At 49.4% G+C, this 25,691-nt stretch overlaps 7 protein-coding genes across 7 annotated transcripts; 3 read left to right on the top strand and 4 right to left on the bottom strand.

Moving 5' to 3' along the window:
- The first annotated feature begins 625 nt into the window (after positions 1-625).
- Positions 626-2,728, top strand: BDV59DRAFT_175280 (uncharacterized protein). Its single transcript, XM_073689230.1, has 4 exons — positions 626-932; positions 1,622-1,624; positions 2,306-2,419; positions 2,471-2,728. Exons 1-3 carry the CDS (start codon positions 828-830, stop codon positions 2,396-2,398), a joined length of 201 nt encoding a protein of 66 aa, XP_073549690.1. The 5' UTR covers positions 626-827; the 3' UTR covers positions 2,399-2,419; positions 2,471-2,728.
- A 657-nt stretch (positions 2,729-3,385) lies between these two features.
- BDV59DRAFT_192319 (3-deoxy-7-phosphoheptulonate synthase) lies at positions 3,386-4,640 on the bottom strand (the record flags this gene model as incomplete). The annotated part of the gene is made up of 3 exons (XM_073692029.1): positions 3,386-3,657; positions 3,718-4,497; positions 4,553-4,640. 3 exons carry the CDS (start codon positions 4,638-4,640, stop codon positions 3,386-3,388), a joined length of 1,140 nt encoding a protein of 379 aa, XP_073549689.1.
- Positions 4,641-6,625: 1,985 nt separating this feature from the next.
- Positions 6,626-15,333, top strand: BDV59DRAFT_200706 (uncharacterized protein; the record flags this gene model as incomplete). Its single annotated transcript, XM_073693641.1, has 3 exons — positions 6,626-7,162; positions 7,218-13,722; positions 14,153-15,333. 3 exons carry the CDS (start codon positions 6,626-6,628, stop codon positions 15,331-15,333), a joined length of 8,223 nt encoding a protein of 2,740 aa, XP_073549688.1.
- A 23-nt stretch (positions 15,334-15,356) lies between these two features.
- BDV59DRAFT_175277 (uncharacterized protein) lies at positions 15,357-16,194 on the bottom strand. The gene is made up of 3 exons (XM_073689229.1): positions 15,977-16,194; positions 15,864-15,920; positions 15,357-15,798 (listed from the first exon to the last, which is right to left on the bottom strand). The coding sequence occupies exons 1-3, from the start codon at positions 16,089-16,091 to the stop codon at positions 15,491-15,493; spliced, it is 480 nt and encodes a 159-aa protein (XP_073549687.1). The 5' UTR covers positions 16,092-16,194; the 3' UTR covers positions 15,357-15,490.
- Positions 16,195-17,479: 1,285 nt separating this feature from the next.
- BDV59DRAFT_192314 (putative MFS transporter) lies at positions 17,480-19,106 on the bottom strand (the record flags this gene model as incomplete). The annotated part of the gene is made up of 2 exons (XM_073692028.1): positions 17,480-18,428; positions 18,487-19,106. The coding sequence occupies 2 exons, from the start codon at positions 19,104-19,106 to the stop codon at positions 17,480-17,482; spliced, it is 1,569 nt and encodes a 522-aa protein (XP_073549686.1).
- Positions 19,107-21,819: 2,713 nt separating this feature from the next.
- Positions 21,820-23,458, top strand: BDV59DRAFT_175275 (alkene reductase). Its single transcript, XM_073689228.1, has one exon. It carries the CDS (start codon positions 22,049-22,051, stop codon positions 23,156-23,158), a length of 1,110 nt encoding a protein of 369 aa, XP_073549685.1. The 5' UTR covers positions 21,820-22,048; the 3' UTR covers positions 23,159-23,458.
- Position 23,459: 1 nt separating this feature from the next.
- On the bottom strand, positions 23,460-25,569 carry BDV59DRAFT_175273 (GMC family oxidoreductase). The gene is made up of 6 exons (XM_073689227.1): positions 25,458-25,569; positions 25,274-25,393; positions 25,008-25,224; positions 24,413-24,949; positions 23,755-24,358; positions 23,460-23,699 (listed from the first exon to the last, which is right to left on the bottom strand). The coding sequence occupies exons 1-6, from the start codon at positions 25,499-25,501 to the stop codon at positions 23,497-23,499; spliced, it is 1,725 nt and encodes a 574-aa protein (XP_073549684.1). The 5' UTR covers positions 25,502-25,569; the 3' UTR covers positions 23,460-23,496.
- Between the last annotated feature and the right edge of the window lie 122 nt (positions 25,570-25,691).

Genomic DNA, 25,691 nt, shown 5'->3' with positions numbered 1-25,691 from the left:
CTGGCCCGGGGTCCCGGGACACTTGACAAATCTCGAGATTCGAGAACAACTGTACGCGATGGATTGCTTTAGTGTACTTACGTATCCAGCTTGGTAGTTCCCCACAGGTCCCGTGTTGTTCCAAGATCCGCCATCAGTGGGAGCGGCCCGTCATGCGCCAATTGAAGCCGGGATATATCTCCGGCAAGTAATAAGGGTGAATCATACCATTACATGCCCTGTATGGATGCAGGGTTGCAAAGACGTGACCACCAACACACGAAAGACGAAATAATATTCCAAACCCCGGTACAAACGGAGAAATGAACACTAGGTGTTATCAGATTGAACCACCTTGCTTGGAGGCCCTCTCTTAACATAACCCCTATGGTGTACGCCATACTGCCGGGGCCATAAGTACACGTACCATAATGGACTAATGTGGAGCCAATTTTGCAAGTGCCGATGCACGATGTCATTGGTGCATTGCGATCATGACAAGGCATCGGCAGCGTATTGCCCTAAAGGGAAAACGATCGGATAGATGTTGGCTATCATTGGTTTCGATCCTCTTCCGCTCGATCCACTCGATCCATCAGTGATCGTCTTTAAGGAGCCCTTGGATGAAGCAACTTTACTTACACATCTCCTGAGTTCCCTCCACTCGCTTACTCGCTTACCTTTTTTTTGGGGGCTGACTTTTCTTAGGAGGCCTTCTCCATCCGTTCCTTTCCTATCCGCACATTCCATTCTCAGTCCCTCTTTCTACCATCGCTTCCGATTCCCACTTTTTTTTTGTTCCATCATTTTTGCCCCTTGATTTTCTTGTCGCTCATTCACCTAGGAAAATGCGCTTCTTTTGGACGGCTACTCTGATTGTCGGATGCTTGGGTGCTCCCCTCGCTCCACAGGTCTCCAAGAAAGTGGCCGAAAACATGGAGGACATGACACAGGTACGGATCATCACCACCACTCGCTTAGAGAAAGGTGATTCCAGGAACGCTAATCATTGCTCTAAAGAATGGTGATGTGGTATGTTGTCTGTCTTGGCCATGTGGCTCCTGCCCTAACATACTGACGCTGTCATGATCTAGGCTGTATGTGATACCTAAGATCCAACCTTCCTTTCTACGGTTGACTAAGATGATGGCCCTGTGATTTTAGCCTGTATGTTTTCGGTCGCTGATCTTGTGCAAAGTCATAGATTTGTATGCTAACTGTGTTCATGTGGTGCTTAGGTTGTATGTTTCCCAACATAACTCGACTAATGCTCTGGAGACGATGGTTGCTGATTGCTTTGTTGCTAGAATGTACGTCTGCTCAACAATCTTTCTTCTGTGAAACATAAGCTATCCCTATATGCCCTATGCTAACTGATGCGGCAGAATGTATTACTGAGTTCCACTTGTCTGCTCAATGAATTGAGCCATACTAACCTTAACAGGGCGTAAGTCTCTGTTCCCAATTTGGGCATGATTCTCTACTTATCTGGTCTCATCTTTTGTCATAGACTGTATGTATTCGCTCTTACATCCTCTTCCTGATATCTCTTTAACTAACCTGTCAGGTGGTACGTATCTATCAGTATACTCAAACAAAATCGGGCTCAGCCTTGCTGATACATGCCTAACTTGCTTCACAGAACGTTAGTTTCATCTCTCCCTTTCCAGGTGCTTGCTAACGATTATCTAGAACGTATGACTCCACCAAAATTACTAATTTCTAACTATTCTGTTTAACAATTAACTGGTTGATAGAACGTGAGTTTCCTTCAGATCTTGCCCTCTTAATTTTACTCACCAAACATAGGTTGTGCGTATCCGACTCTTTTATTATTTACTGACACCCAAATATCTCCGTACCAATGCTGATGATTCAAAGAGCGTGAGTATAATCTGTGCACGAAAAATGAGAAAACAAGTATGGACTATAATATGCTGACAGTAAGGTATATGCAGTTTGTATGACAACTTGTCCCAGTGTACCTTGATCAAGACTAACATGAGGTCTTTAAATGGGTACATAGTTGGTGAGTAGAAAGTTTTCCTCTTCCATGTATTGGCACTAATATATATCTAGAGTGTAAGTGACTCAAGATCTTACATTTGAGGTATTATAATTGAGCAAGTGAATCTTCGGCTTTGCAGTTTGTAAGTTCCTCCCGTCTTCTATGTCTGATCGTACTGACGCATGCCTGCAGTGTGTAAGTTATCACTTTGTATTCTAGGTATGGGCTGTGCTCATGTACGCCGTCATAATAGAAAACCAAAGTCAGTGTCCTAAATACACAACATCTACGGTTGTTTTGGCGACTAACTAATTGCAGCGCGAGACACCCACCATGACCACGGACGGTGACGTCGATCCGACCAACGACGGGACGGTAAACAACAACGTTTCCTTCCTCCGCTTCTGCTAGATCGACTCCGCATTGATCAAAGTAAGTCTTTATCGCGCACATGGTATGTGGGGATAGGGCTCACGAATACAGCTTCGCATCTCCACCGCTCCCTGCTGTGTGGTTAACGTGAGGATTCTTGTCGATCTTTACTAGGTTGCGGTTTGGGTGATTTACTTTCTTGGTGGCTTATTAACAGGCCAAATATTTACTGTACTTTACTTCTCAAGGTCCTACACCGGAGCTTCGCTTGGTGAAGGTTCTGCCTAGGCGGGGATATCTCGCCGCAGACGCAGGGCCTACAAGGGCTGTCAACGTAAATACCAAGCTACGCATGGTTTTATTTTGATATTTCTTTTTTTTTTTTTTAAAAAAAAAAAACCCCCATATGGAAAGATACTGGCAGGTATCGCATCCACGCTAATTGATAGTGTGTCTCTGGCACTGCTAGATCATGTGTCGCCGCATACCCTAGAAAGTTTCTCTGATATGTCTTCCAAGGTTTTATCGGCATCAAAGGACTTCCGATAAAATCAAGGGAGATGGGGGTACCCAAAAAGTCCATGTAATTCTATCTCAGGGGATTAGGAACACAAGGTCAATAATACGATTTCACTAGGACGCCTTTCTTAAAGTCATTAAATCTCTGTCCAAGAGCTTTCGCATTTAGATTACATATCTCCCTCCAGGGCGCCATTTCAAGAGGATCGATAGTGCCGCTTTGCGCATCACCTGGCGTGAACTATATTGCATATATATATATATATATATGGGACGGCTTTGCAGAAAAACAATTCCAGGATCGGCGGAAACAAGTGATCGACGGGCAAACCTACAGATAATACTCCATAAGAATGTATCTAATATTGATGCATGATTACGTGTTCGTATTAAAGGGATAAGTTTCACCCGGTAGATAATTACAGTAAACTTTTATCAGAAATCGAAGAAAATAAGAAATCGAGTACCCACAGTCCAAATAAGCGCCGGATGATCCAATAAAGGAATTTAGTTCTTGCACGCAAAGGCCCGAGTACGGCGATCTCTCACTGCCTGGGCGAGAGAGCGGAGAGAGACTTCAGTTGTCTCCCAGTCGATGCAGGCATCCGTTATACTGACACCCTTCTCACAGCCCTCAAGCCGGGGTGCGGGTTTTTGGTTGCCTTCACGGATGTTGGACTCAACCATCACACCGATGATGCCATCTTCACCCTGGCGAAGCTGGTCCTCAATTACCTTAAGAACCTTGGGCTGGTTGCGATGATCTTTCTGTGAGTTGCCTGTATAACGAACATCAGCTATCGGCGGTGGCTTTGGAGATGGAAATAGGCATAACTTACCATGAGAGCAGTCAATCATCACAACATCACGTTCTCCCTTGGAGCTGAGGAGTTCACGGGCAGCCTTGACGCTCCCAGCGTCGTAGTTTGTGCCACGGGTGCCACCACGGAGGATGACATAACCATCCTCATTTCCCTTGGTGGTGTTTATGGCAACGACACCCTGCTTAGTGGTTCCCATGAAGTGATGACGACCACGCATCGACTTCAGGGAGTCGACGGCGGTGTTGACGGAACCATCAGTAGCATTCTTAAAGCCCACGGGGAAGGACAGTCCGGAGGCTAGCTCACGGTGTAGCTGAGACTCCGTAGTCCGGGCCCCAATGGCACCGACGCTGATCAAGTCCGCAGTATACTGAGGAGAGATGGTATCTAGCATCTCACTGGCGACGGGAACACCAAGATGAGTGATGTCAGCCAGAAGCTTGCGGGCGACCTTCACACCTTTGTTGATGTTATAGGAGTCATTGACATCGGGGTCATTGATGATACCCTTCCAGCCGACAGTGGTACGGGGTTTTTCTAGATAGGCTCTCATGACAATACACAGATCATCTTGGAGCTCAGCAGCCAATCCCCGTAGCCGAGCTGCATATTCAAGAGCAGTCTCCGGGTCATGGATACTACAGGGACCAACCAAAACGAGGACACGGTCAGATTCACGGCGGATGATCTGACGGGCCTCGATGCGGCTGTTCAACACAGTCAGGAGGGAATGTGCGGAGAGACCGATTTCGAATTGAACAAGCTCCGGAGGTGCCAGGGGAGTGTACTTTTCAACTAGAATCCATAAATTTAGCAGGAATAATGGCGTAGGATATCTCATATGACATACTGCGAACGTCTTCAGCCAGCTTCTGGCGCAGTAGTTCGACATTAGAGGCATCCAGGACATGCTCGTTTGAGGAGGCGATAGAAGGCATATTGAGAAATTATGTGCGGCAGAAGAATTAAAACAATATTAAACAGGTCAGTTGCTATGAGAAGGCTTGATGCAGAAGATTTCGTGGCCGGGGCTGACTTGGGATGATATAGAACAGGAAGGTTAAGCACAACACAGGTATCATTCACGGAACCGGGCTTTATCAGGTATTTCTACGAAGATATCATGTGTACCTTGCGCTTCACCGAGGCTCGGACACGGAAAATCACGAAAAGCTTCAGCTCCTGTCTGAGAAAATTTATCAAATAACTTCCTCATAGTTCCGCTCCACCTGCTCAAGCTACGTACTCCATTACTCACCGCACGAGCAACTCCGAGATGACCTGATACGTCTCCTGTTACAGCGCTATCCAGCCAGCCAAAGAGAAAATGCCTCGTGAAAAGTCCTGTGGACTAACAAAAAGTGGACCGAAGGATTGCACCTAGAGAGAGTGATAGGACGATAGAAGGTTGTTTGTTGTTCCCCCTTCCCACGGACCTGGAGTTTATCTATTCCAACACGCGTTCAAGGATCAATCAGAGAACGCAGCTTGGTCTATCAGTGGATGCGGGATGGCCGAGGAGACATAGTCGACGAGTCTCGGGAATGCAGACCCGGCACGGTGGACGAGCAGTGGGCACAGGTGGAGGATGGCCTGGCGCCGACGACCCAGGAAAGATACTATCGCGACATCTCAAAGGAATTTATCCCGGAAATCATCCATGTGGTTTGTTTACTCCTTCGGAAAGGGGGCGGTGGGTATAGTCCGTGGTGGATACATCGAAGTTCGGAAGGTACATGTATCTCCTACATAACCTACCTATATCTACCTACAGTACCTTATGATATCTAGTAGTAACGAACCATACGAGAGTCGTGTGGTAATATTACTTTCATTACAATGCGTAAATACGCACCTGTATCTTAGTAAGTACCGACATTCTCCACCGTTCCCTTGCCGATTACAGATCCTAGTGGATTTGCCTGCCACTTAATTCGGCACCGATCGACAATTCAATCAGCAACCGATCGAGTTTTTCCCTGATATGGTCTAGTATAAATTCCACCCTTTCCGCGCTACTCGCCAAGACTCCGTGATGTATGATGATGGTTTCGCTCGGCAAGGCACGGAGAGCTTTGAGACCTCTGACTTCCATCATGTCCCTGCATCATACAGGAAAAGGTACTGCCGGTAAGGGCGGCTTCATTATTCATGGATCGAGGTTCGTTCCGTAGTCTTACTGCTGCAGGGGCGTGGCTGCCACGCACTAGATAACCGCGTTTGCGATGCTATTATTGAAAATGCTACAACCTCCCAGCTACGTCCACTGGATAAATACATGTAGGACATAATTCTCCGTATGTAAAGCCTTCTCTTTGGTTCAGGAACATGGCCGATCCCAGAATTTGTCAAGATCCTGGTCCCAATGCTCCAGTGGATCACCATCACAGTGAGATACTGATCCACCCACCCACTGCAGGTGGTGTTGATTCTAACCACATCATTTCCCGTTTAAGAGAGCAATCTGTATGTGGAAGAGATGCCGACTCTACCGTATCATTACGGAGAACTTACTACGAGGAACTTAGACTCTGACATCTCACGATCTGAAGCACTAGCTGCAGAGATTTACCGAACTAGTGAATTGTCCCATACTGCTGGCTGCCTCCGAATGGTAGCGAACTGGAGTTCACGCCAATTCATACTCTAAAGGTGGATACTGCTTACCTCTCAGCTGGATCAAAGGCGCGTCGCGCGTTTGTAGTCTGGTCCGAGGTTGCCCCAATGGAGAGACCACCGGGCGATTGCTAGTTAACTCAAATAAATCTCGCAATATAGTCCTCGTCAGGGTGTCTCTCCCGCCCCTCTCCTCAGGACGTCGTTCTTTTTCTTTCGTTTCTTTCTTTCTTTCTTATCTTTTTGCCCCTCCAGATTGCCAGATCCCTTGCCCCCCTGGCTCTGGTAGTTCACATTCTCTTACAACATGCCGTCGACGATTATTGATGATGCTGGACGGCTTCACCAGCGATGGACCCAGCTAGTAGCCGATGTGACGCCTTCACATTTGCCGTCCGGGTATTTTGCTAAGCAAGCGACCCAATCCCCCGTCGGGCAGTTGGATGTTAGCTTACAACTGCCATTAATCCATGCCTGCTGCCAGCAGTGTGGTATATCACCATTGAGTCTTGTGCAAGCTGCGTGGGCCGCTGTTCTTCGGTCCTACTCCGGCTCGGATGATGTGATTTTTGCTGGCATTGGGCTTGAGGCCACTGCAACAAAGAAGCAGTGGACAAACACCTCCATTTTCCGGGGCCGGCTTGAGGCTGAGAATACTCTCGTTTCTGCCGCCAGTGAGATCCGGGAAGAAGGCCTTTTGGAAGCCAATGCCCTGGTGTCTGTTCCAGAAGCCCTCAAAGTTTTCTCGACTCTCGACCCTAAGCCATGCAACTCCGCCCTGTGGTTAAGGGACCCTGCTTCAAAAACTGAACTATCCCAGTCAGATATTGTAAATAATAGAACTGTAGGTGACACTTACTGGTTACCTTTCGTTCCACCACTAATAGCACTTCTCACAGTTCGACTATGCTCTGCGCCTTGACCCATCTTTATCTACACTTACTCTAATTTTCCACAAACCTACCGTGTCTCGTGCACAAGCCGAATACATCACAAGCGCATTCGCGGATATTCTCCAACATATCTGTGTCGATCCTCGTCAGACTGTGGGCGACTTATGCCATCCTAGTGAACTTGACACTCTTCAGATCGAGACTTGGAACCATGTTCTTCCGCGGGGAAGCACTGCCTGTGTCGACCAACTGATCGAAGAGGCTGCTAAACGGTGTCCGACGGCTCCAGCTATCCTATCATGGGATGGTGAGATGTCATATGCCGAGTTCAACCAAACCGCCTGTAGACTGGCTGCCTATTTAGATGAGGCTGGGGTGCGGCGGGGTCAATTGGTTCCAATTTGCTTTGAGAAGACAATGTGGACCATCATCACCATGATCGCCCTCTGGAAGCTTGGTGCTGGATTCGTTCCTTTGGATCCGAGACACCCTCGCCAGCGTTTGGCCACCATCATCGACTCTGTTCAGGCATGTACTGTGATTGTATCTGCGGCCAACCAGGAGCTGCTTGGCGATAGTGCGCTTAAGGTCATCACGCTTGACAACATGCTCACAGAAAAAATCCTAGCCGGCGAGACGGTCGACTTTCCATCCCGGTCGCAGCCGCATGACGTTTCGTTTGTGATGTTCACTTCAGGGAGCACTGGTAAGCCTAAGGGCGTTGTACACGAACATGCTTCCGTATCGTCGAGTGCACTGCATCATGGACCTGCCATGAACATATCCAACGCTACCCGGGCCCTTCAATTTGGTGCATACACGTTTATTATCAGTACATTCGAAATATTCACTACCCTAATCTTTGGGGGATGCCTGTGCATCCCGTCCGACCATGATCGGCACACAGACATCCGTCCTGTCCTCCAGGCTTGGGATGTGAACTGGGCTATTTTCACCCCCAGTTTCGCACGTTCTCTGAGTCATGACGATGGATCCTCCCTGGAGACTCTGATTGTTGCAGGCGAACCCGTGGCACAGGATATTATTGATCGGTGGTCCTCTAGAGTCCATTTGATTAATATATACGGGTCCAGCGAGTGCTCCGTTATTATGATCGGGCCCATGTCCAAGGACACCCCACGAACCTGCATTGGTCGCGCAACGGGTGGTCTGTCATGGATTGTTGATCCTAACGATCACGACCGTCTCGTGCCTATCGGCGCGGTTGGAGAACTCGTCATCGAGGGCCCGACCCTGGCACAGGGGTACCTCGCCGACCCGGAGCGTACGGACTCTGTGTATATCAATGACCCCTTCTGGGCCCGGAAGCCTGGAATGACACGCAGGTTCTACAAGACAGGGGATCTTGTGCGATATGGCGATGATGGAAGAGTGCACCTTATCGGCCGGAAAGATCTCCAAGTTAAGATCCGCGGTCAGCGTGTCGAGCTTACAGAGATCGAAGCTCATATGCGTGCAATTAACAGTGGCGTCAAGACAGCAGTCGCCATGGTGCACCCGGGAGGTAAAGCTATGCTTGCTGCATTCATCTCGACTAAGAGCGGCTTTGGCCCAGAATTCAGCAGCCCGTTCCATGCGGCGCCGGATGACAAGGATGAAATCGCCGCTTTGGCCTCAGAAATGAGCCGGCAGTTGGCAGAGAGATTACCTCCTTATATGATCCCATCCGCGTTCCTTCCCCTCCTCTATATGCCACTAACGGCCTCCGGCAAAACCGATCGTCGTCTCATTAGTACTTACGGATCGAGTCTCTCTCCCACAGAGATTGCTTCTGTCGCAGGTGGTCGTGCTGTCACTAGAAAGCGTAGACCTTCGACTGCTGCCGAAATGAAGTTGCAACAATTTTGGGCTGAGATTTTGCATTGCCCTGCAGATGAAATTGGTGCAGAAGACAATTTTTTCCATTTGGGAGGAGACTCGATCGAAGCCATGAATCTCACCAGACGGTGTCGCGCGGAAGGTTTCCAGCTGCAAGTCAGTGATATTTTAAAGAACCTCGTCCTCGGCGATATGGCTAAGGCTATGACGCGCGCTGGATCCGCAGATACCTCCGTTGGTTCACCCTTTGAACTCCTTGGAAAAGATACCAAAGCTATCCGCTCGAACATCCTGAGTGGTACTGCCTTTTCCGATCCAGAGCTTATACAGGATGCCTACCCCTGCACTCCCCTTCAAGCCGGTCTAATGGCACTGTCGACCAAGATTTCCGGCTCCTATGTTGCTCGTCATTGGATCGAGCTCCCCTCCAGTCTCAGTGTGAACAGATTCAAGGAGCTGTGGGAACTGATTGTGGCCAATAACGATGTTCTACGGACATCTATCGTGGAGGCTGCAGAGTACGGTACTATCCAAGTTGTCAACCGTGCTAGGGTCCAGTGGATCCATGATGTTGATTTGGAAGATTACCTAGAGAATGACGAGAAGCTGCCGATGATGATGGGCGATCCTCTCACCCGTCATGCGATCATCTCTGGCGACAGGGTGTACTTTGTCCTGACTATTCATCACGCTATATATGATGGACTGTCACTGGAGATGATATTCAATGACCTGGTGCAGGCCTTGCAGGGCACCGTTCCCCCGCCTCGTCCCCAATTCCGCAATTTCGTTCAACATGTTGAGGAGATGAATGCCGACAAAGACATCAAAGCATATTGGCGCGATCAGCTCTCGGAGGAAGATCTCATAACCTTCCCGACTCTTCCATCTGCCACATACCAGCCTGTGGCGAACGAATCCTACGTCTATAACCTTCAGGTTACTCGTAGCGGGCCATCCGACTTCACCACAGCCACTCTTATCCGGGGTGCTTGGGGCCTGCTCCAGTCTCGCTATTGTGACGCTCCGGGTACTGTGTTTGGGTGCACGGTAAGCGGCAGAAATGCGTCGGTCCCCGGGGTGGAGGATATTGTTGGACCCGTCATCGCGACCGTGCCTATCAAGACACTTGTGGATGGCAAGCAATCTGTCGCCAACTACTTGAGCATGATAAACTCCCAGTCTGTTGAGATGACCAAGGCCCAGAACTACGGTCTTCAAAATATTGCTCGCATCAATGACTCTGCGGCAGCTGCATGTGGCTTCCAGACCCTACTTGTCATCCAGCCTGCGAGCTCCGTCCCTGAAGACAGTCTTCTAGGACCATTCTCTGCTCCTCGGGCTAAGTTCAGCACGGTCGCGCTGACCTTCGAGTGCAGTTTGGCCCCCGATGGAAACATCGTTATTCATGTTTATTTCGATAATGCCGTCCTTCCGAAGGCGCAGGTCGTGCGGATCGTCAATCAATTTGAGAACGTTTTGCAGCAGCTGGCAGGGTCTTTAGCAGGAACAGTCTCAGACATTGAAATGATTAGTCCACAGGACAAGGATGACATTCTTGGATGGAATCGTACAATCCCTGAAGTTGTGGATGACTGCATCCACAACCTCATAGCCAAGAACACCATTCGAACACCCCAGGCTCCTGCCATCTGCGCATGGGATGGGGAGCTTACATATGCCGAACTAGAGAGCATCTCATCAAAATTAGCAGCTCACCTGGTCAACTTGGGTGTTGGCCCTGAGGTGTTCGTTCCTCTTTGCTTCGAGAAGTCTATGTGGACTATTGTTGCCATGATTGCGACTATGAAGGCTGGAGGAGCGTTTGTTCCCATGGATGCCTCTCAGCCGAGCAGCCGGATGAAGCTGGTTGTCAAAGAAGTCAATGCTCATGTAATGCTGTGCTCTGAGAATGAACTCGGTCGTTGTCCCGGCTTGGTTGAAAAGGCCATTGCAGTCGGCCCTGGCATGACACAAGCAGCAACCCCGAAGACTATGCCTACTCCAGTGAAGTCTACGAATGCTGCATATGTGATTTTTACATCTGGGAGTACGGGGACGCCAAAGGGGTCTGTAGTAGAGCACCGGGCATTCTGTACCGGGGCTATCTCTCACAAGGAGGGGTTGCAAATGGGTCAGCGTGTTCTTCAGTTTGCCTCGTACACTTTCGACGCGAGCATCTTGGAAATTTTATCCACCCTTGTCCAGGGTGGGTGCGTCTGTGTGCCATCTGAATCTGAGCGCCGTGGCAATATTTCTGAGGCTATAACGCGAATGAACGTGGACTGGGCGGTCCTGACTCCGTCTTTCGTCAACACTATTGACCCAACCACGGTGCCAACTTTAAAAACTTTGTGTCTGGCAGGTGAAGCAATGACAGCTGCGCACGTTGCAGCGTGGACACCCCATGTTCGGCTTGTCAATGGCTACGGTCCCAGTGAATGCTGTGTCTGCAGTTCCTCCAACCGTCAAGTCCTGCCAGGCACCTTACCCAACGATATTGGTACTTCTGTTGGTGCTGCCTGCTGGGTTGCTGACCGGGACGATCACAACAAGCTTTCGCCAATTGGCTGCATTGGCGAGCTACTGGTTGAGGGACATACCCTTGCGAGACACTATCTTAATAATCAGGAGAAGACGGACTCTGCCTTCATTCCTCGTCCGTCATGGATTCCCTGGACCAGGTGCGACCGTCTATACAAGACAGGTGATCTGGTGAAGTATGCGCCGGATGGTTCAATTTTGTTTATTGGGAGAAAGGATACACAGGTCAAGATCCGTGGCCAGCGTGTGGAGCTTGGAGAGATTGAGTATCATCTCTGCGTTTCTCCTCAGGTGTCCCAGGCCGTTGTGGCATATCCAAAGAAAGGATTATATGCCAACAAACTCACTGCTATCCTTGAACTGTCCGGAGTAACTGGATCTGACATGGTACCTGTCTCAAAGGGAGGTATCCAACGAACTGGATTCGACCTAATCGCCCTCTCCCGCCATCTGTCCGAGACGCTGCCTGTTCACATGGTTCCGGTGATCTGGATTGTTGTTGAAAAGATCCCTAGCTCATCGTCGACGAAAATCGACCGGAAGACGGTTGATAACTGGCTGATAGCGCTTCCTTCTGATTTTGTACCAACGATGGGTATCAAGCGTGAAGGCCCAACGGTGTCCAGCCTCGCTACAGGTGAAGTAAAGGCAATGGCAATTAGCAAGAAAATTGCCAGTCTGGTGAGCCGCGATGATACTCCCCTTGAGGGACGGGACTTCAACATTTCGTCGATGGGTATTGATTCTGTTCAAGTTATCAGCTTGGCAAGTTTTATAAAGCAAACCTATGGCGTGAAGGTGGATGTGTCTCGTATCCTGGATGGGCACATGACAGTCCGGTCTCTTGCGGCTTATATCGATGCCGAATTGAACGGCACGAAGAAAGAGGAAGCCCCTGCGTTTGATGCTATGAAAGAAGCGTCCGCTCTCCTCAAAACCATTGTAAAAAACTCTGTGATCAAGAAAATTGTCTTCGTCACCGGGGTTACTGGTTTCCTTGGCACGCAGATTCTACGCCAGCTATGTGAGCGATCTGATGTGGATCGTGTCATCGCCCACGTTCGTGCCTCTAGTCCTTCTGAGGCCTTCATGCGCGTGAAAGATGCTGCAGTGCGCGCCCAGTGGTGGTCCGATTACTACCTCGGAAAGCTCGATGTTTGGGCTGGGAACCTAGCGAAGCCTCGACTTGGACTGAAATCTAGACAATGGGCCTCTCTCACTGGCGAGAGTCCCAACGACGGTCTCGTACATGCCATCATTCATGCTGGAGCTGCTGTCAACTGGAACGCAGGAACTGAAATTTTGCGGGCTGCCAATGTCGACTCCACCGCTGAGCTGATTAAGGCATCCGTCAGTTCTCCTGCGCGCCCTCGACTTGTTTATGTTTCGGGTGGGCACAAATGGCACCTGGGTGAGAATGACCAAGACATTGCTCGGGAGGTCGCCCAATCAAACGGATATGCGCAGACGAAGTACCTGTCCGAATTGCTTGTGAAGAAGTTTGCTGCGCTCAATCCAAATCAGTTCGCCATTGTCAAACCGGGGTTGATTCTCGGTACCCCCGAGGAAGGTGTTGCAAACACGGATGATTTTGTATGGCGTCTGGCTTCTGCCGTTGTTGACGCCCGCTGCTTCAGTCATGACCACGGCGACGGTTGGATGTTCGTCACCAGCAGCACCCGTGTGGCTGAAGAAACTATCAACCAAGCATTCTGCCCAGCCACCTCAATGAAGACTGTGACATATATGACAGATGGTATCACTGAGCGGGAATTCTGGGAGATTTTCTCCAGGGAACTAAAATACCCCATTAAGCCCGTCGGTCATTCTACATGGATGCAAACCATGCACGACTCCATCCAAAAGGAATCGAACTCCCACCCTCTATGGCCGGTATCACAAGTGTTTGATGCTGTTCAGGGACATCTGGGAGTTGACTCTCTCGAGGATACAAGCATCGTGACACCGTCCCAGAAGCAGCATGTCAAGGCTACCATCCGACGCAACGTGCAATTCCTGGTTGAGGCTGGTTTCATTGCCAGTCCAACTGGGAAGAAGATGAAGTATATGGCCGAAAAGGTCTTCCAGCGATCTGGTAACGTGTGGGAGAATGTCAAAGGCATGGTCAGTGCGTTTTAATGGTCCTATAGGATGGGCCGGTCTATCCTTAATGATTCATGTAATACGTCTGTTTCTGTCTATAAATATTAGGTCTAATTGTTAATACATCATCGTGAACATTTCTGTCTGGTTCTCAGCCAGAACTGTAGTTGTAGCGTATTGTACAGGTGCAGTGATTATCACCATGGCCAGCTAGTCTCTGTGGGCAAGTGGCTGATCCAGTGCATCTGATTGATCACTCCAGCCCACACAGGAGGATCTGATCGCTCTGTTCTTGATCTGATTGCTGCATCTCTAATCGACTATTTGATCCATGGTTTCCGTGTCCCACTCCACCGTACCCCTGGCCAGTAGCCCCGGCGATGGATATAAAATGCCGTCCCTCCCGCTTCGCCCACTTGTCCCTTCCAGATCTTTTCCTTCACTTACCCCATCAGACTGTCTCCTACCAGAACTTTTTATCGAAATGGATGCGTTTGCTCCCGCTCCCGAGCCGGCCACTGAGCTTGGCCGCTACCGCATTCTTTCTTCCACAGCAGGCATCCGCGTCTCCCCGCTCCAGCTCGGTGCCATGTCCATTGGCTCCGCTTGGGCCCAGGGTATGGGCAGCATGGACAAAGAGTCATCGTTCAAGCTTCTGGACGCCTTCGTTGAGGCTGGAGGGAACTTTATCGACACAGCCAACAATTACCAGAATGAGGAATCCGAGTCGTGGATCGGAGAATGGATGACCCAGCGGAAGAATCGCGACCAGCTCGTCATTGCCACCAAATACACAGGTGAATATAAGGCCTATCAGCTGGGCAAGGGAAACACGGTCAACCATGCGGGTAATCACAAGCGCAGTCTGCACATGAGTCTTCGTGATTCTCTTAAGAAATTGCAGACCGACTACATTGACATCCTGTATGTCCATTGGTGGGACTATACTACGTCCATCGAGGAGATCATGGATAGCCTCCATGCCCTGGTACAGCAGGGTAAGGTTATGTACCTCGGCATTTGCAACACACCTGCCTGGTTAGTGAGTGCTGCCAATACTTATGCCCGCCTGCAAGGCAAGACACAGTTCAGCGTGTACCAAGGCCGGTGGAATGTGCTGCTCCGTGACTTTGAACGTGAGATCATTCCAATGGCTCGCCAGTTTGGAATGGCTCTTGCCCCGTGGGATGCTGTCGGTGGTGGTAAGTTTCAAACGCAGAAGGCACTCGAAGAGCGGAAGCGCAGTGGTGAGGGCCTGCGCAAACTGTTGGGGGGAGAGCAGAACCCCCACGAAGAGCAAATGAGTGAGGCTCTGGCCAAGGTGGCTGCGGAACACGGAATTGAATCTGTAACTGCTATCGCATTAGCATACGTGCTCAGCAAAACACCAAATGTGTTCCCTCTTGTCGGCGGGCGGAAGGTCGAACATCTCCACGACAACATCAAGGCGCTGAGTATTCGCCTCACCGATCAGCAAATCAAGTATTTAGAGAGCGTCAAACCGTTGGATATGGGCTTTCCACAGAACATGCTTGGAGATGAACCTGGTGTTACGGGTCGCGCTGGAATGGCTTTGGCTCCGTCGGGTACAATGGCCTTTGTCAAGTACCCGAAAGCGATTGGATATGATGGTTAATGTTCGATGTTGTTCTCCTACGAGGGAGGGAGGCGGCGAGGGCCCTTATGAGATACTAGGAGCTACGTGCTACAAGAGCATATGGATATGTACAGTCATCCTAGCAATCTACCCATATTGTCATCGTTTGTAAAAACACAGATCAGGTGTCCCCAGTCTAGCATCCCTTGCACTCCTTCACCCACAAAGGCGCCTGTTGGTACTGACTGTCGCCACCGAGATAGTAGATCTTCTGGCGGTCACCAGCATTGGGATCGACGGCAAAAGCCTGCTTACCATTAAAGGTGAAATAGCCGTCATCTGTCATACCAAATCCGCTCAGAAGAGCACCGTTGGGAGTAGCTCCAGAATGAGGGATAGTCATAGCGATAGGCTTCACTCCATCCTTGATAACGTAGAGGTTCTGCCACGCGGTGGGGGGAGAGCCTTGACGGGTATAGGTCACCTGGCTCTGGCTAGAGTGAACTATACTGTGGCTTAAAATCTATTGGTCGCAAAATAGGTGGTATAGAATAGTCAGGGAAACTTACGGACGAGGATAGGATAGGTCGTAGCATCGGTGACATTGTGGCTGATGATGGCGTGGGCTACATAGCAGTTAGTTACCGCTCGTCCAACATGAACTATTGAGAGAAATACGTACTTCCGTCGGTAAGGACAGTGTTGCCACCCTCTCCAACTAGGGTGAAAGCCTCGGGCAGAGTGGCCGCAATTGAGGCGGCGACGAAGGAAGACACAGCAGCTAAGGAGAATTTCATCTTGGGAATTTGTAAATGACCAGATGAATCGGATAACCGTGAGCCGGGGTACAGAGAGGGGTATTTATACTCGATTGTGCGACTGAATGACGTTTGAGTCGGGATCCTATCCAGGATCATCATCTCAACGTCTCCGGGAGCATGGGCTCCGCATGTCTCACTTGCCTGCATCTCGGGCATTCCTCCGAGAATATGTCTTAGCCAGTCCGCTACATGATCTCATTCTACATCATTCGATATTAATCCCCTTCATCGTTCAGGCTACTTCTCGCCTTTGATACTGATGTAAATTGTGTTTCTTCGCAACCATCTAGCACCGGCAAATCGAAACAAATTCATTCCATGGGACCGATAACCATATGTGGATCAGCGATCGGCCCCCAAGCTACATTTCCAGAGTTCAGGATTTGGCTCCTCCAACAACAAAGACGAATCGGGTGCAAAATTCGGGCAAAGGCCCCAACTTGTTTCAACAGTCTCCGATAAATCTAGTCGGCCCACTGATTGCCCAGAGCAGATACCTTTTTAGTCGAAAAGTCGATGGGAATTTTTAGAGGACGTACCCAAAAAAAGAAAAAGGAAAAAAAAAAAGGGATCAGGGTCAACCGCTGCATCGCATGAAAAACTGCTGCAGGGGAGGATTTCTCCCATCTCTGTTGAGGGTTCAACCATGAAGACCCCACACGGACAGTTCATGTTTCTCACCGACTCTCCACTTCACTGAATACGCAATACTGATATCTAGTTATGCGACTGGCAAGTTGTCAGATACGGGGTATACATCTATTATTGCATCCGTCGTCCACCGTCTGGGGCAAAGGAAAAACCAAGAGGGGTTTCCAGGACTGTCGGCGATCATACTTCTTCTGAACGGTTCATAGTACGTACTCTTGCCACCCCCGGTTCGGCAAATTCTTTGGTCCCGATTTCATTCAGCCTTGTCGTGGATTCAATCTTTCTATTAATAGCCAACACGGCTCTTTAAATGGGATATTAATAAGAGATCTCGGTTGGTCTCCAGCTATCGCGATGGGGTCGAAGCACTTAGTCATATCATGCCTATTCCACTGCCCACTGATGCGTCTACAACTCTTTCACTCCGATTCGACCGTGTCATTCATGATCAATAGCTACAGCTTCCCAGTCTGCGCCTATCCTATGCGGAGTTGCTAAATATTCGAAAAATCATTGGTACAGAAGTCTGATCGGGATCCACGGCGCCCGGGATAGTATTTCGGCTGCTTTGGGTGTCTTCCTTTCGCAGCGTGTTCTTAGTTGTATCTAGGTATAACACTGTCCTTTTTTGGGACAGCTGGCTCCGTCATAAGTGTATCTAATGTTCCTAAAAAATGAAAGGCTTCAAAATCGACTTCATTTGACATGAAAACTCAGTAAATATACACAAACTCATCGTTCTCGCGATCAGTGAGGTCCATGAAGGCATTATTGCCCACCTCGTTGTCTCCACCTCCACCTTCAACCGCCGCTTCTTCCCCAGCCTCCTGGAAGTGTGTCTGCATGGAGCGATCCACAAGCTTCGCAGGCTTTCCATTCCGCACTCGACGCCTTTCCTGCATTTTGTTGAGAACGAATAGATTGGCCCATTGGACTAAAACTATCGCTACCAGCGCCACGAAGATACCAAGGCAGGCCCGCAGTCCAGGCTTGTACGCGGGCGCGTCGGCTTCATTGAACAGGAGCGGTCCGACTATATTACCTGCCGAAGTAGCGGCATTGTACAGGCTCATGACGATAGATTTCTTAGTTGTGCCTGCCGTATTCCCAACAATCCAGACAACGATGAGCGGGTTTCCTCCGAACAAGAAAGCCAAGAGGTAATAACCGGCCATCAAAGCACCTTGCACGGATTTCATGCGAGGAAGAACATGCAACATAACGAGACCGGCAACGACCGGGAGCATGAAACTGGCCAGGATGGCAGCTTTCAGACGAGCTTTCTGTGCCAGGTAGCTGGCAAGAAGGATAACAATAAACTGCATGGCCCCAAACGGCATATTCAATAAAGTCGTTTGGTATTTGTCGAAGCCCAGGCCTGAGAGAATCAGAGGACCGAACACGTTTGTGACGGACGCGCCCACGTTCAATAGGAAAGCCATGCCGATCCATAGGTACGTCTTGGGCTCCAGACCAGCTTCGAATACCTGGCTCATTTTAAATTCCCGGTTGCCTGCGCCGGTCTGGTTGGCACGCAGACGCTCCATCCCCTGAAGCTTCTCCTGGTCGGTCAGAAACCTAGCCGACGCGATATCGTTATCCAATCGCCAGTATGCCACTGGTGCCGATACGATGGTTAGAAGCCCAGCGAACAAGAAGATGCTATTCAAAACCGCCTTTAGCCTCTCATTTGACGCTCAAACAGTAGGAAAATACATACATTTGCCATTCCTTTAACAAGCCCGACTGGATATGCCCAAATCCATATGACAATATTGCCGCAATAATAGTGGCCAGGCCATTTGTACTATACCACGCTGCCACACGCAGTGGCTGCTCAGCGCGTCGGTACCACTGACTTGTAATGATGCTGAATAATGGGAGACACCCAGCTTCGAACAGTCCCAGGAAGAAACGTGTGGCCATCAACCCCGAGAAGCTGTGACACGCCGCCATACATGCCTGAGAGATACCCCACCCAAGGACCAATGTCGGCATCAAAATTCGATGAGGTACTTTGACAATCAGAAAGGAAGAAAAGGGCTGCCAGGCTAGCTGTGCAATAGGGGATATGGAGCCGACCAGAGAATACTGGTTTCCAGTGAGCCGAGCGTCTTCTTTCAGTCCAAACGTGGCACCATAACCAAGGACAGTCTTGTCCAGGATCTGAAGGAAATAGACCCAGATAAGAATAAGGAGAATCACACTATCGGTCTTACGTCGAATTCGTTTGCTGTCATCCTCTGTTAACGGCACACGGACAACATGGATAGCATCTAGATCCTGCTTTGTTATCCTGTGGTCCTCATCAGGGGTAACACCACTGTCGTTAGGGTCCATCGTCGCAACACTGAACGGTTCGAAAAAATTCAGATCCTCTTTCGTACGACTGTTAGAAGGGAACAGTAACCCTGTGCAGACTGTAACTGGGTGCAGGAGTATATAGATAAATAAGCCACAAGCAAATGATTTAGCACCCCCACGCAATTTTCATGTCGTCAGAGAGTAACTATTGAAGCGGAGGAACTCGCAGTCCGGGGAATACATCTGGCCAATCTATGCAAATCTCTTCCCTGTTAAACGGGGCATCAGACCTTCGGTCCTACTATACGGCGTAGTAATCTTGACCGATTTAGTATAGCCTTCCCCGCAAATGACCCCCACGGGGCGGTTGTTGAGCGAACCCCCACGCTCAGCGGAAAACAACGGGGAGGAAACGAGTCGAACAGCCGAGGCTGGTGGATGTCGGTTTCCTGTAGGAATGTTCGATTCGGCGACGGGTGTGGTGGACAGAAATTCGGTCTCTGTTATGCTTTCTCGGGATCCGAATAGAACGTGGGATGTCGCCGTATTGTGCATAAGGAAATTACAGTCATGGGTTGAATCTATTCCTACTTGCTTAAAATACGATCGGAGTGTGTACTGGAATTTCTGGGATTCCTATAACAGATTTAGATTTCGATCCTTTGGTTATTGGCACGGACGAAGCACAGGCTAAAGAGACCGCCTCTACAACGATAACCACGGATTCTCTGTTTCGGAGTCATCATACTAACCGCCCCCATATCATATAGAGAACCTTACGTGATAGTACTGTAGACTTCTGAATACGAGAACACATCCTAGCTCGGGAAAGCCAAACAGAATGATCAATCTGATCCGATAATTGTCCTCAAGCCAGACCTGTAGCAATATCAAAACGCCAGCAGCAATATATGGGATGTCCATAGGGTCTAGCCCTCACCGGAGGACTACGACCTCATCTCGCAATGGTTGTCGATGAGATAGCTGACGTTAAAAGTGACCCAGATAAACGGTGTCGACAGAATGGTCTTGCTTATACTGGCACTAGTCCAATTTCTAAGCGAAATCTAGTAGGAGATATAATCATCTGGTTCGTTTTCGTGTTTCACTATAAATATATTTTCCATATATCTGTAGTGTCTGTTCCCCTTATCGCATCGAGTCGAACCTACAAAATTTTGACTTCAATTGAACATCGTGAATCAGCCTTCATATGTTGATGTTACTTTTGAAGTAGCCACGCCCTTTTCAGATCGCTGTTTGGCTAATGCACACGCAGAGGAATACGTAATCGGGGTAATCTTGATCTACAAGAGGCAAGCCACAAGACTAGAATACTATCGTCTTGGTCCGCCACGAAAGAAAGAATTCTCTCTTCGAATCAAGTAGTCTAACACGCTTCGCTTAATTCCATCGGAGACTTGATATAATCCCTCTTCTTAGGATGAGCGGCGTGCAAGCGATATCAAGGTTTCGGTTAAGCCTGCGTACCTCAACTGTCCGATAGACTGTAGTATCGCCCCTCAATTATATCTTCCATTAGTTAGATAGCCCAGTGGCCACGGACACCGGATGTTCGATCATAGACCGGCGCTAAGTTTAACGCCACCACGGTCACGTAATGTCCTGACTCTCTCTATGCTAGAAATTGTTTCTTCGGCACCGCAGCAGTGTGAAAACATCGACAGTCAACTTCGCATTTTCTGAAACCAATTATGGTGGGTAAGAACTCCCCTAGGTATGAATTGCAGATACCTAGATAAAATAACCAGCCTGAACAAGATATTTTCTTGCAGCATGGCACACAGCTGTCATTAATCAAAATGATGGGAACCCCGCCATTAAAAGGTTTGCTCTCCACACGAATATCGGAAAGAACACGGAGTACATTTCGGGTCGATATTGTTAGAGGGCCAGGTACTATTGGGTAAGTTTATTAAGAAACAACGAGGCACAACCAAGTTTGGAACTGCCAGTTGAGTTCCGGACAGGGACCTGCACGCAACTATCACCGTGCTTTTCTCCGCCTTCCGAATTAGGCCTAATATCACGTGTCAGACTGTGTAAATCAACATACATTGCGACGCGTTGGGGCCATCCACGCATCTTAAACGAGACCCCTCCAGGTATGAGATTGTTGAGGCGAGTATTCAAGCAGGTGGCCGCGGACGCAGGCAGGCACGCACGCAAGAGGCGTTCCGCAGGAGATGCAGTCGATTTTCAGTGTGTAAGGCCGGCTTCTAATTGGTCGAAAGATACGTCTTCTAAAGTGTCGCTTTCAGAGAGGCCAAATTATCGATTTATAGAGTCCGTACTTTTAATGAGTGAGTTGCGCGCGGTCCAACTTTCTACAGGCTTCTGCCGGGTGTTCTGCCGGCATAATTCCAAATCAAAAAAGGCGGTCTAATAGCCACGTGGGCCGTCCAGACGCTTCCATAATTGATTGGATCATGCTTATCAGGCCCAATCGGGTAGGATGGAGTATAAGTCCTTTTCGCAGGTGCCCCTGGCTCGGACGGAGGATTCTATAGGGGCTGTGTTCCTTTTCAGGTCCTCAATTTGACGGTGATTAAGTAAGATGAGAAGATTTGCGTGACAGCTGTTAAGGAACGAATTGAATACCGAGTTCCATGTCAATCGCCCCCTTTCCCCCCCTCTTCCGTGGTCCGCCCGAGACGGCTGTTAAGTCGTGTGGCTCGGCGCAGAGTCCTAGATCCACCCCGAACCGTTTTTCCCCAACCGCCACAAAACGCAATTGGCCTATCACTTTTAGTACGCCTTCAAGAGGGGCAGGAGAGGAGGGGCTGACAAATCCGCCACTGATTTAGTTATGCCTACTAAAGTCGTCCTTTCGAAATGCTGAGCTCTTATGCAGCTTGTCTCCTGAAATCTTCTCCCCCGTTGCTGCCTTATATCACCATTCCACCTCTCCGTCCCGTCGTCGTACGCAATTATTCATTAACGGAACACTCGTTATCATGCCTTCTTCTAGCAAGCTTTTTGAACCTCTCCAGGTCGGCCGGGTGGAGCTCCAGCACCGCGTGGTGATGGCCCCGTTGACCCGGTTCCGAAACACAGAGGACAACCTTCCTCTTCCCAATGTCACCAAATACTACGAGCAGCGCGCTTCTGTGCCCGGCACCCTGCTGATTGCTGAAGCAAACCAAGTTTCTCCTGCCGGTGCGGGCATGCCGCATGGGCCTGCCATCTGGAACGAGGAGCATGTCCAGGCGTGGAAGAAGGTCACCGATGCTGTCCACGCTAAGGGCAGCCATATCTATTGCCAATTGATCGCTCTGGGCCGAGCCGCTCATGGCCCGACCCTCCAGAAGTACGGAAACTTTGAGGTGTCCGCCCCCAGCGCGATCCCTATGGAGGAGGATGGTGTTCCCCCCAAAGAATTGACGGAGGACCAGATCAAGGGCTTCATCGCGGACTTCGCCAATGCTGGAAAGAACGCGATCGCTGCTGGCTTTGACGGCGTCGAAGTCCACGGTGCCAATGGATATCTGGTCGATCAGTTCACCCAGGATGTCACAAACCAACGCACTGACAGTTGGGGTGGTAGCGTTCCGAACCGCGCCCGCTTCGCTGTTGAGGTGGCCAAGGCTTTGGTTGATGCAGTTGGCGCAGACCGCGTTGCTTTCCGTCTCAGTCCTTGGAATACCTGGCAGGGAATGAAGATGGCTGATCCAGTCCCCCAATTTTCATATCTGATCGAGAGGCTCAAGGAGCTGAATCTGGCTTATCTCCACGTGGTCGAATCCCGTGTCATCAACAATATCGACTGTGAGAAGGGTGAAGGATTGGAATTCGTGCTCGATATTTGGGGGAAGACCTCACCCGTGCTGGTCGCTGGTGGTTATAACCCAGAGAACTGCCGCGAGGCGGTGGATGAGCAGTACAAGAACAACGATGTCGCTGTCGTGTTTGGCCGTCACTTCATCTCTAACCCAGATCTGCCGTTTCGTATCAAACACGCCATTGCTCTTCAGAAATACGACCGGGATACCTTCTACACCCCTCTCCAGGACGAGGGCTATCTTGACTATCCGTTCTGCCCCGAGTTCGCTGCCGCGCAGGCTTAAAGGACATATTCGCTGTAATGCCGATCTCTGCTGGATTCGAGGCGGCCTATGTCTGATTTTTGGTGGTCGGTTTTGACTTTAGCGAGTATTATATCCATATAGAGAAAATGTATTTCCCTTTGGTGAGAGTAATGAATAAATTCGTGTACAATCGCGAATAACCGGACAATGACAGAACAACGGCCGTTTAAAAGACAGATACAGATAGTCACAGCATAGCCTGATGACAGTATTGATCCAATGGAGGCCCATGCTATGTGTGAGGCGTTGTCCTAATCCGACAACAAGAGAGAAGAATAGAGTTAGATTTTCGAATGTATAAAGTTGGCAAAGTTGTACTACCAGGTATCCTTAATGAAATCGGCACATCTCTCTCCGATGCCATAGGCAGGCATCTGCGTATGTCCCCCATGAAGGGTGGGCATTACAGAACAGTCAGCGACACGCAAGCCCTGGATACCCCTGACCCTCAATCTGTTATCCAAAACTGCCATCGAGTTGTCATTCTTGCCCATCGCGCATGTACCAGCAGCATGATAACCTGTTTTATATATCAGTATGACTCTACCAAGGGCATATTAATTCCATAAGCATACAGGTAGTCGCATGCTCCTTGACATAGGGGATCCATTCCTCCCGGGACCTGTAAGTGTGATGGGTTAAATTTGGAGGCCATGCACCCTTCACAATGTTTTTAGTCCCAGAGCCATCCATGATGATCTCATTACCAAAGCGACAGGCCTCCGTCAGAACTAGGAGATCCATTGGGTCCGCCAGATAATTGCAATCCACGACTGGGGGTTTCATAGGGTCATTGGATGCAAGGGTCACAGTTCCTCGGGATTTCGGGGCAAAGAGCTCCGCAATCATGGAAAATACGTGTTTGTTTTCGATGGGAAAATCGGTATACTGCTTTGGACCACCATAGCATTCAGTGGTGAAGAATTCCACATTGGGCTGCATTGGGGTCAGGCCCATGGGATCACGTCCTAGCTCACGAGGAGCATCCCGCCACATGGGTTCATCTTTTAACCTTTCGTCTATTCGGGCAAAAGCAAAACAGCCGAAGGGGAAGGTGGAAAGGAACCCGGTTTTATGCTCCTTCCATTGCAAATATGTCTTCGCCATATTGTCACCATGATAGACGTGCCAATCGTTTGTCAGCCCTTCCTTTTCTGTCTCATAGAACATAAATACAATCTGTTTATTCGGTGTTAGACGAGAAAAAGGCAAACTTCAAGGGAAATACGGTACTAGATGGTCCATCAAGTTCTTACCCACTCCCGGTAGGTCCACTTTGCAGTCAATGTTGAATTTGGCAAGCTCCTCGCAGGGGCCAATGCCAGAGCGCATAAGAATTGCGGGACTACAATACGCACCGCCTGATATAATGACCTCTTTTGTCGTAAAAAAGGTTTGGGTGGATCCATCAGGTAACTGGGCGACAACGCCTGTCGCCCGCAGCCCATCGGGGGCTTCCTCTAGAATAACGCGATCAACCGTGGTATCGGTCTGAATCGTGATATTGTTTCTATGATGGTCATTCGTGATGAAATCGGCTGCAGTTGTACGAATTCCGCCGTGGACGGTGCGTGGCACATGCCCACAGCCGTGAGAGACATCTCCTGTACTAAACATGTCATGATGGAGTGGCAATCCTTGGGAGACGAACGAGTCCATAATTAAATTAGCGATAGGGGCAAGATCGTGTGGCTCCGTATGAAGGGGACCGTCGAAACCATGACTCTCCATATCTGCTTCGAACCAGTCCTTCCCATGGAAGGTCTCTGTCTAATCATGGCCAACCATCAGAGGCAAGCTACTCCATAGCATGAGTTCAATAACATACCTTTTTCATGGCCGCAAAGAATTCCTCACCGCTCCATCCCTCAAGATTCCAATCATCATAATCTTGTCTGGAACCTCGGATACACAAGGTACCATTACATCCACTGCACCCCCCCAGAAATCGACCCCGGCTAAGCTTGACCTGTCGATTATTGATACCTTTCATGGGGCAAGTGATGACGTTCCAATCGGTTTCGGAGTCGAAGTTATTTGACCATCTAATGTCATTCAGAATATCGTAACAAACAGGTCATCTGTAGCACATACCCCCCCGCCATGTGTACATTTTCCAGGTCTTTGTTATGCTGGCCCGCCTCGATGACCAGGACTTTGACATCAGGATTCTCTGCCAAACGGCCGGCGACAACGCATCCTGATGTACCCCCTCTAGTTATTTCGCAATTGATCAGTTTTCTATTCAACTCCAATCTCTCATGGGATATGTACTCACCCACATATTATGTAGTCATAGTCGATATCTTCGACGAAACCCATATTGCTAGGCTTCGTTTGCGCTAAAAGTTGTCGAACCAAGCATGCCTGGCTCCAAAACTGTCTCCCAGAATGGCCACGAATCCCTTTATAAACTCCCGCGGGGTAATACGGACCCAGAAAGTAAGCTAGAGCGGGAGTCAATCAGATTAGACTTTGCGGTGGCTAGTGCTTACCCTTGATACGCCCGCCT

This window comes from Aspergillus ambiguus, assembly GCF_047715705.1.
Source record: "Aspergillus ambiguus strain CBS 117.58 unplaced genomic scaffold BDV59scaffold_9, whole genome shotgun sequence".
Taxonomy (NCBI): domain Eukaryota; kingdom Fungi; phylum Ascomycota; class Eurotiomycetes; order Eurotiales; family Aspergillaceae; genus Aspergillus; species Aspergillus ambiguus.
Note: the sequence above shows the minus strand (reverse complement) of the source record. Positions and strands in the feature narration are given on the sequence as shown.

What these genes read in the sequence shown, in the direction of transcription:
- BDV59DRAFT_175280 (XM_073689230.1), top strand. Translation starts at nt 828, where the DNA reads ATGCGCTTCTTTTGGACGGCTACTCTGATTGTCGGATGCTTGGGTGCT.
- BDV59DRAFT_175277 (XM_073689229.1), bottom strand. Translation starts at nt 16,091, where the DNA reads ATGAAATTCTCCTTAGCTGCTGTGTCTTCCTTCGTCGCCGCCTCAATT. An exon ending in CACTGTCCTTACCGACGGAA is followed by an intron (nt 15,921 to 15,976) that starts GTACGTATTTCT and finishes ACTGCTATGTAG; the next exon opens with CCCACGCCATCATCAGCCAC. An exon ending in GACCTATCCTATCCTCGTCC is followed by an intron (nt 15,799 to 15,863) that starts GTAAGTTTCCCT and finishes GCCACAGTATAG; the next exon opens with TTCACTCTAGCCAGAGCCAG.
- BDV59DRAFT_175275 (XM_073689228.1), top strand. Translation starts at nt 22,049, where the DNA reads ATGCCTTCTTCTAGCAAGCTTTTTGAACCTCTCCAGGTCGGCCGGGTG.
- BDV59DRAFT_175273 (XM_073689227.1), bottom strand. Translation starts at nt 25,501, where the DNA reads ATGGGTTTCGTCGAAGATATCGACTATGACTACATAATATGTGG. An exon ending in AATGTACACATGGCGGGGGG is followed by an intron (nt 25,225 to 25,273) that starts GTATGTGCTACA and finishes GAATGACATTAG; the next exon opens with ATGGTCAAATAACTTCGACT. An exon ending in AGAACTTGATGGACCATCTA is followed by an intron (nt 24,359 to 24,412) that starts GTACCGTATTTC and finishes CCGAATAAACAG; the next exon opens with ATTGTATTTATGTTCTATGA.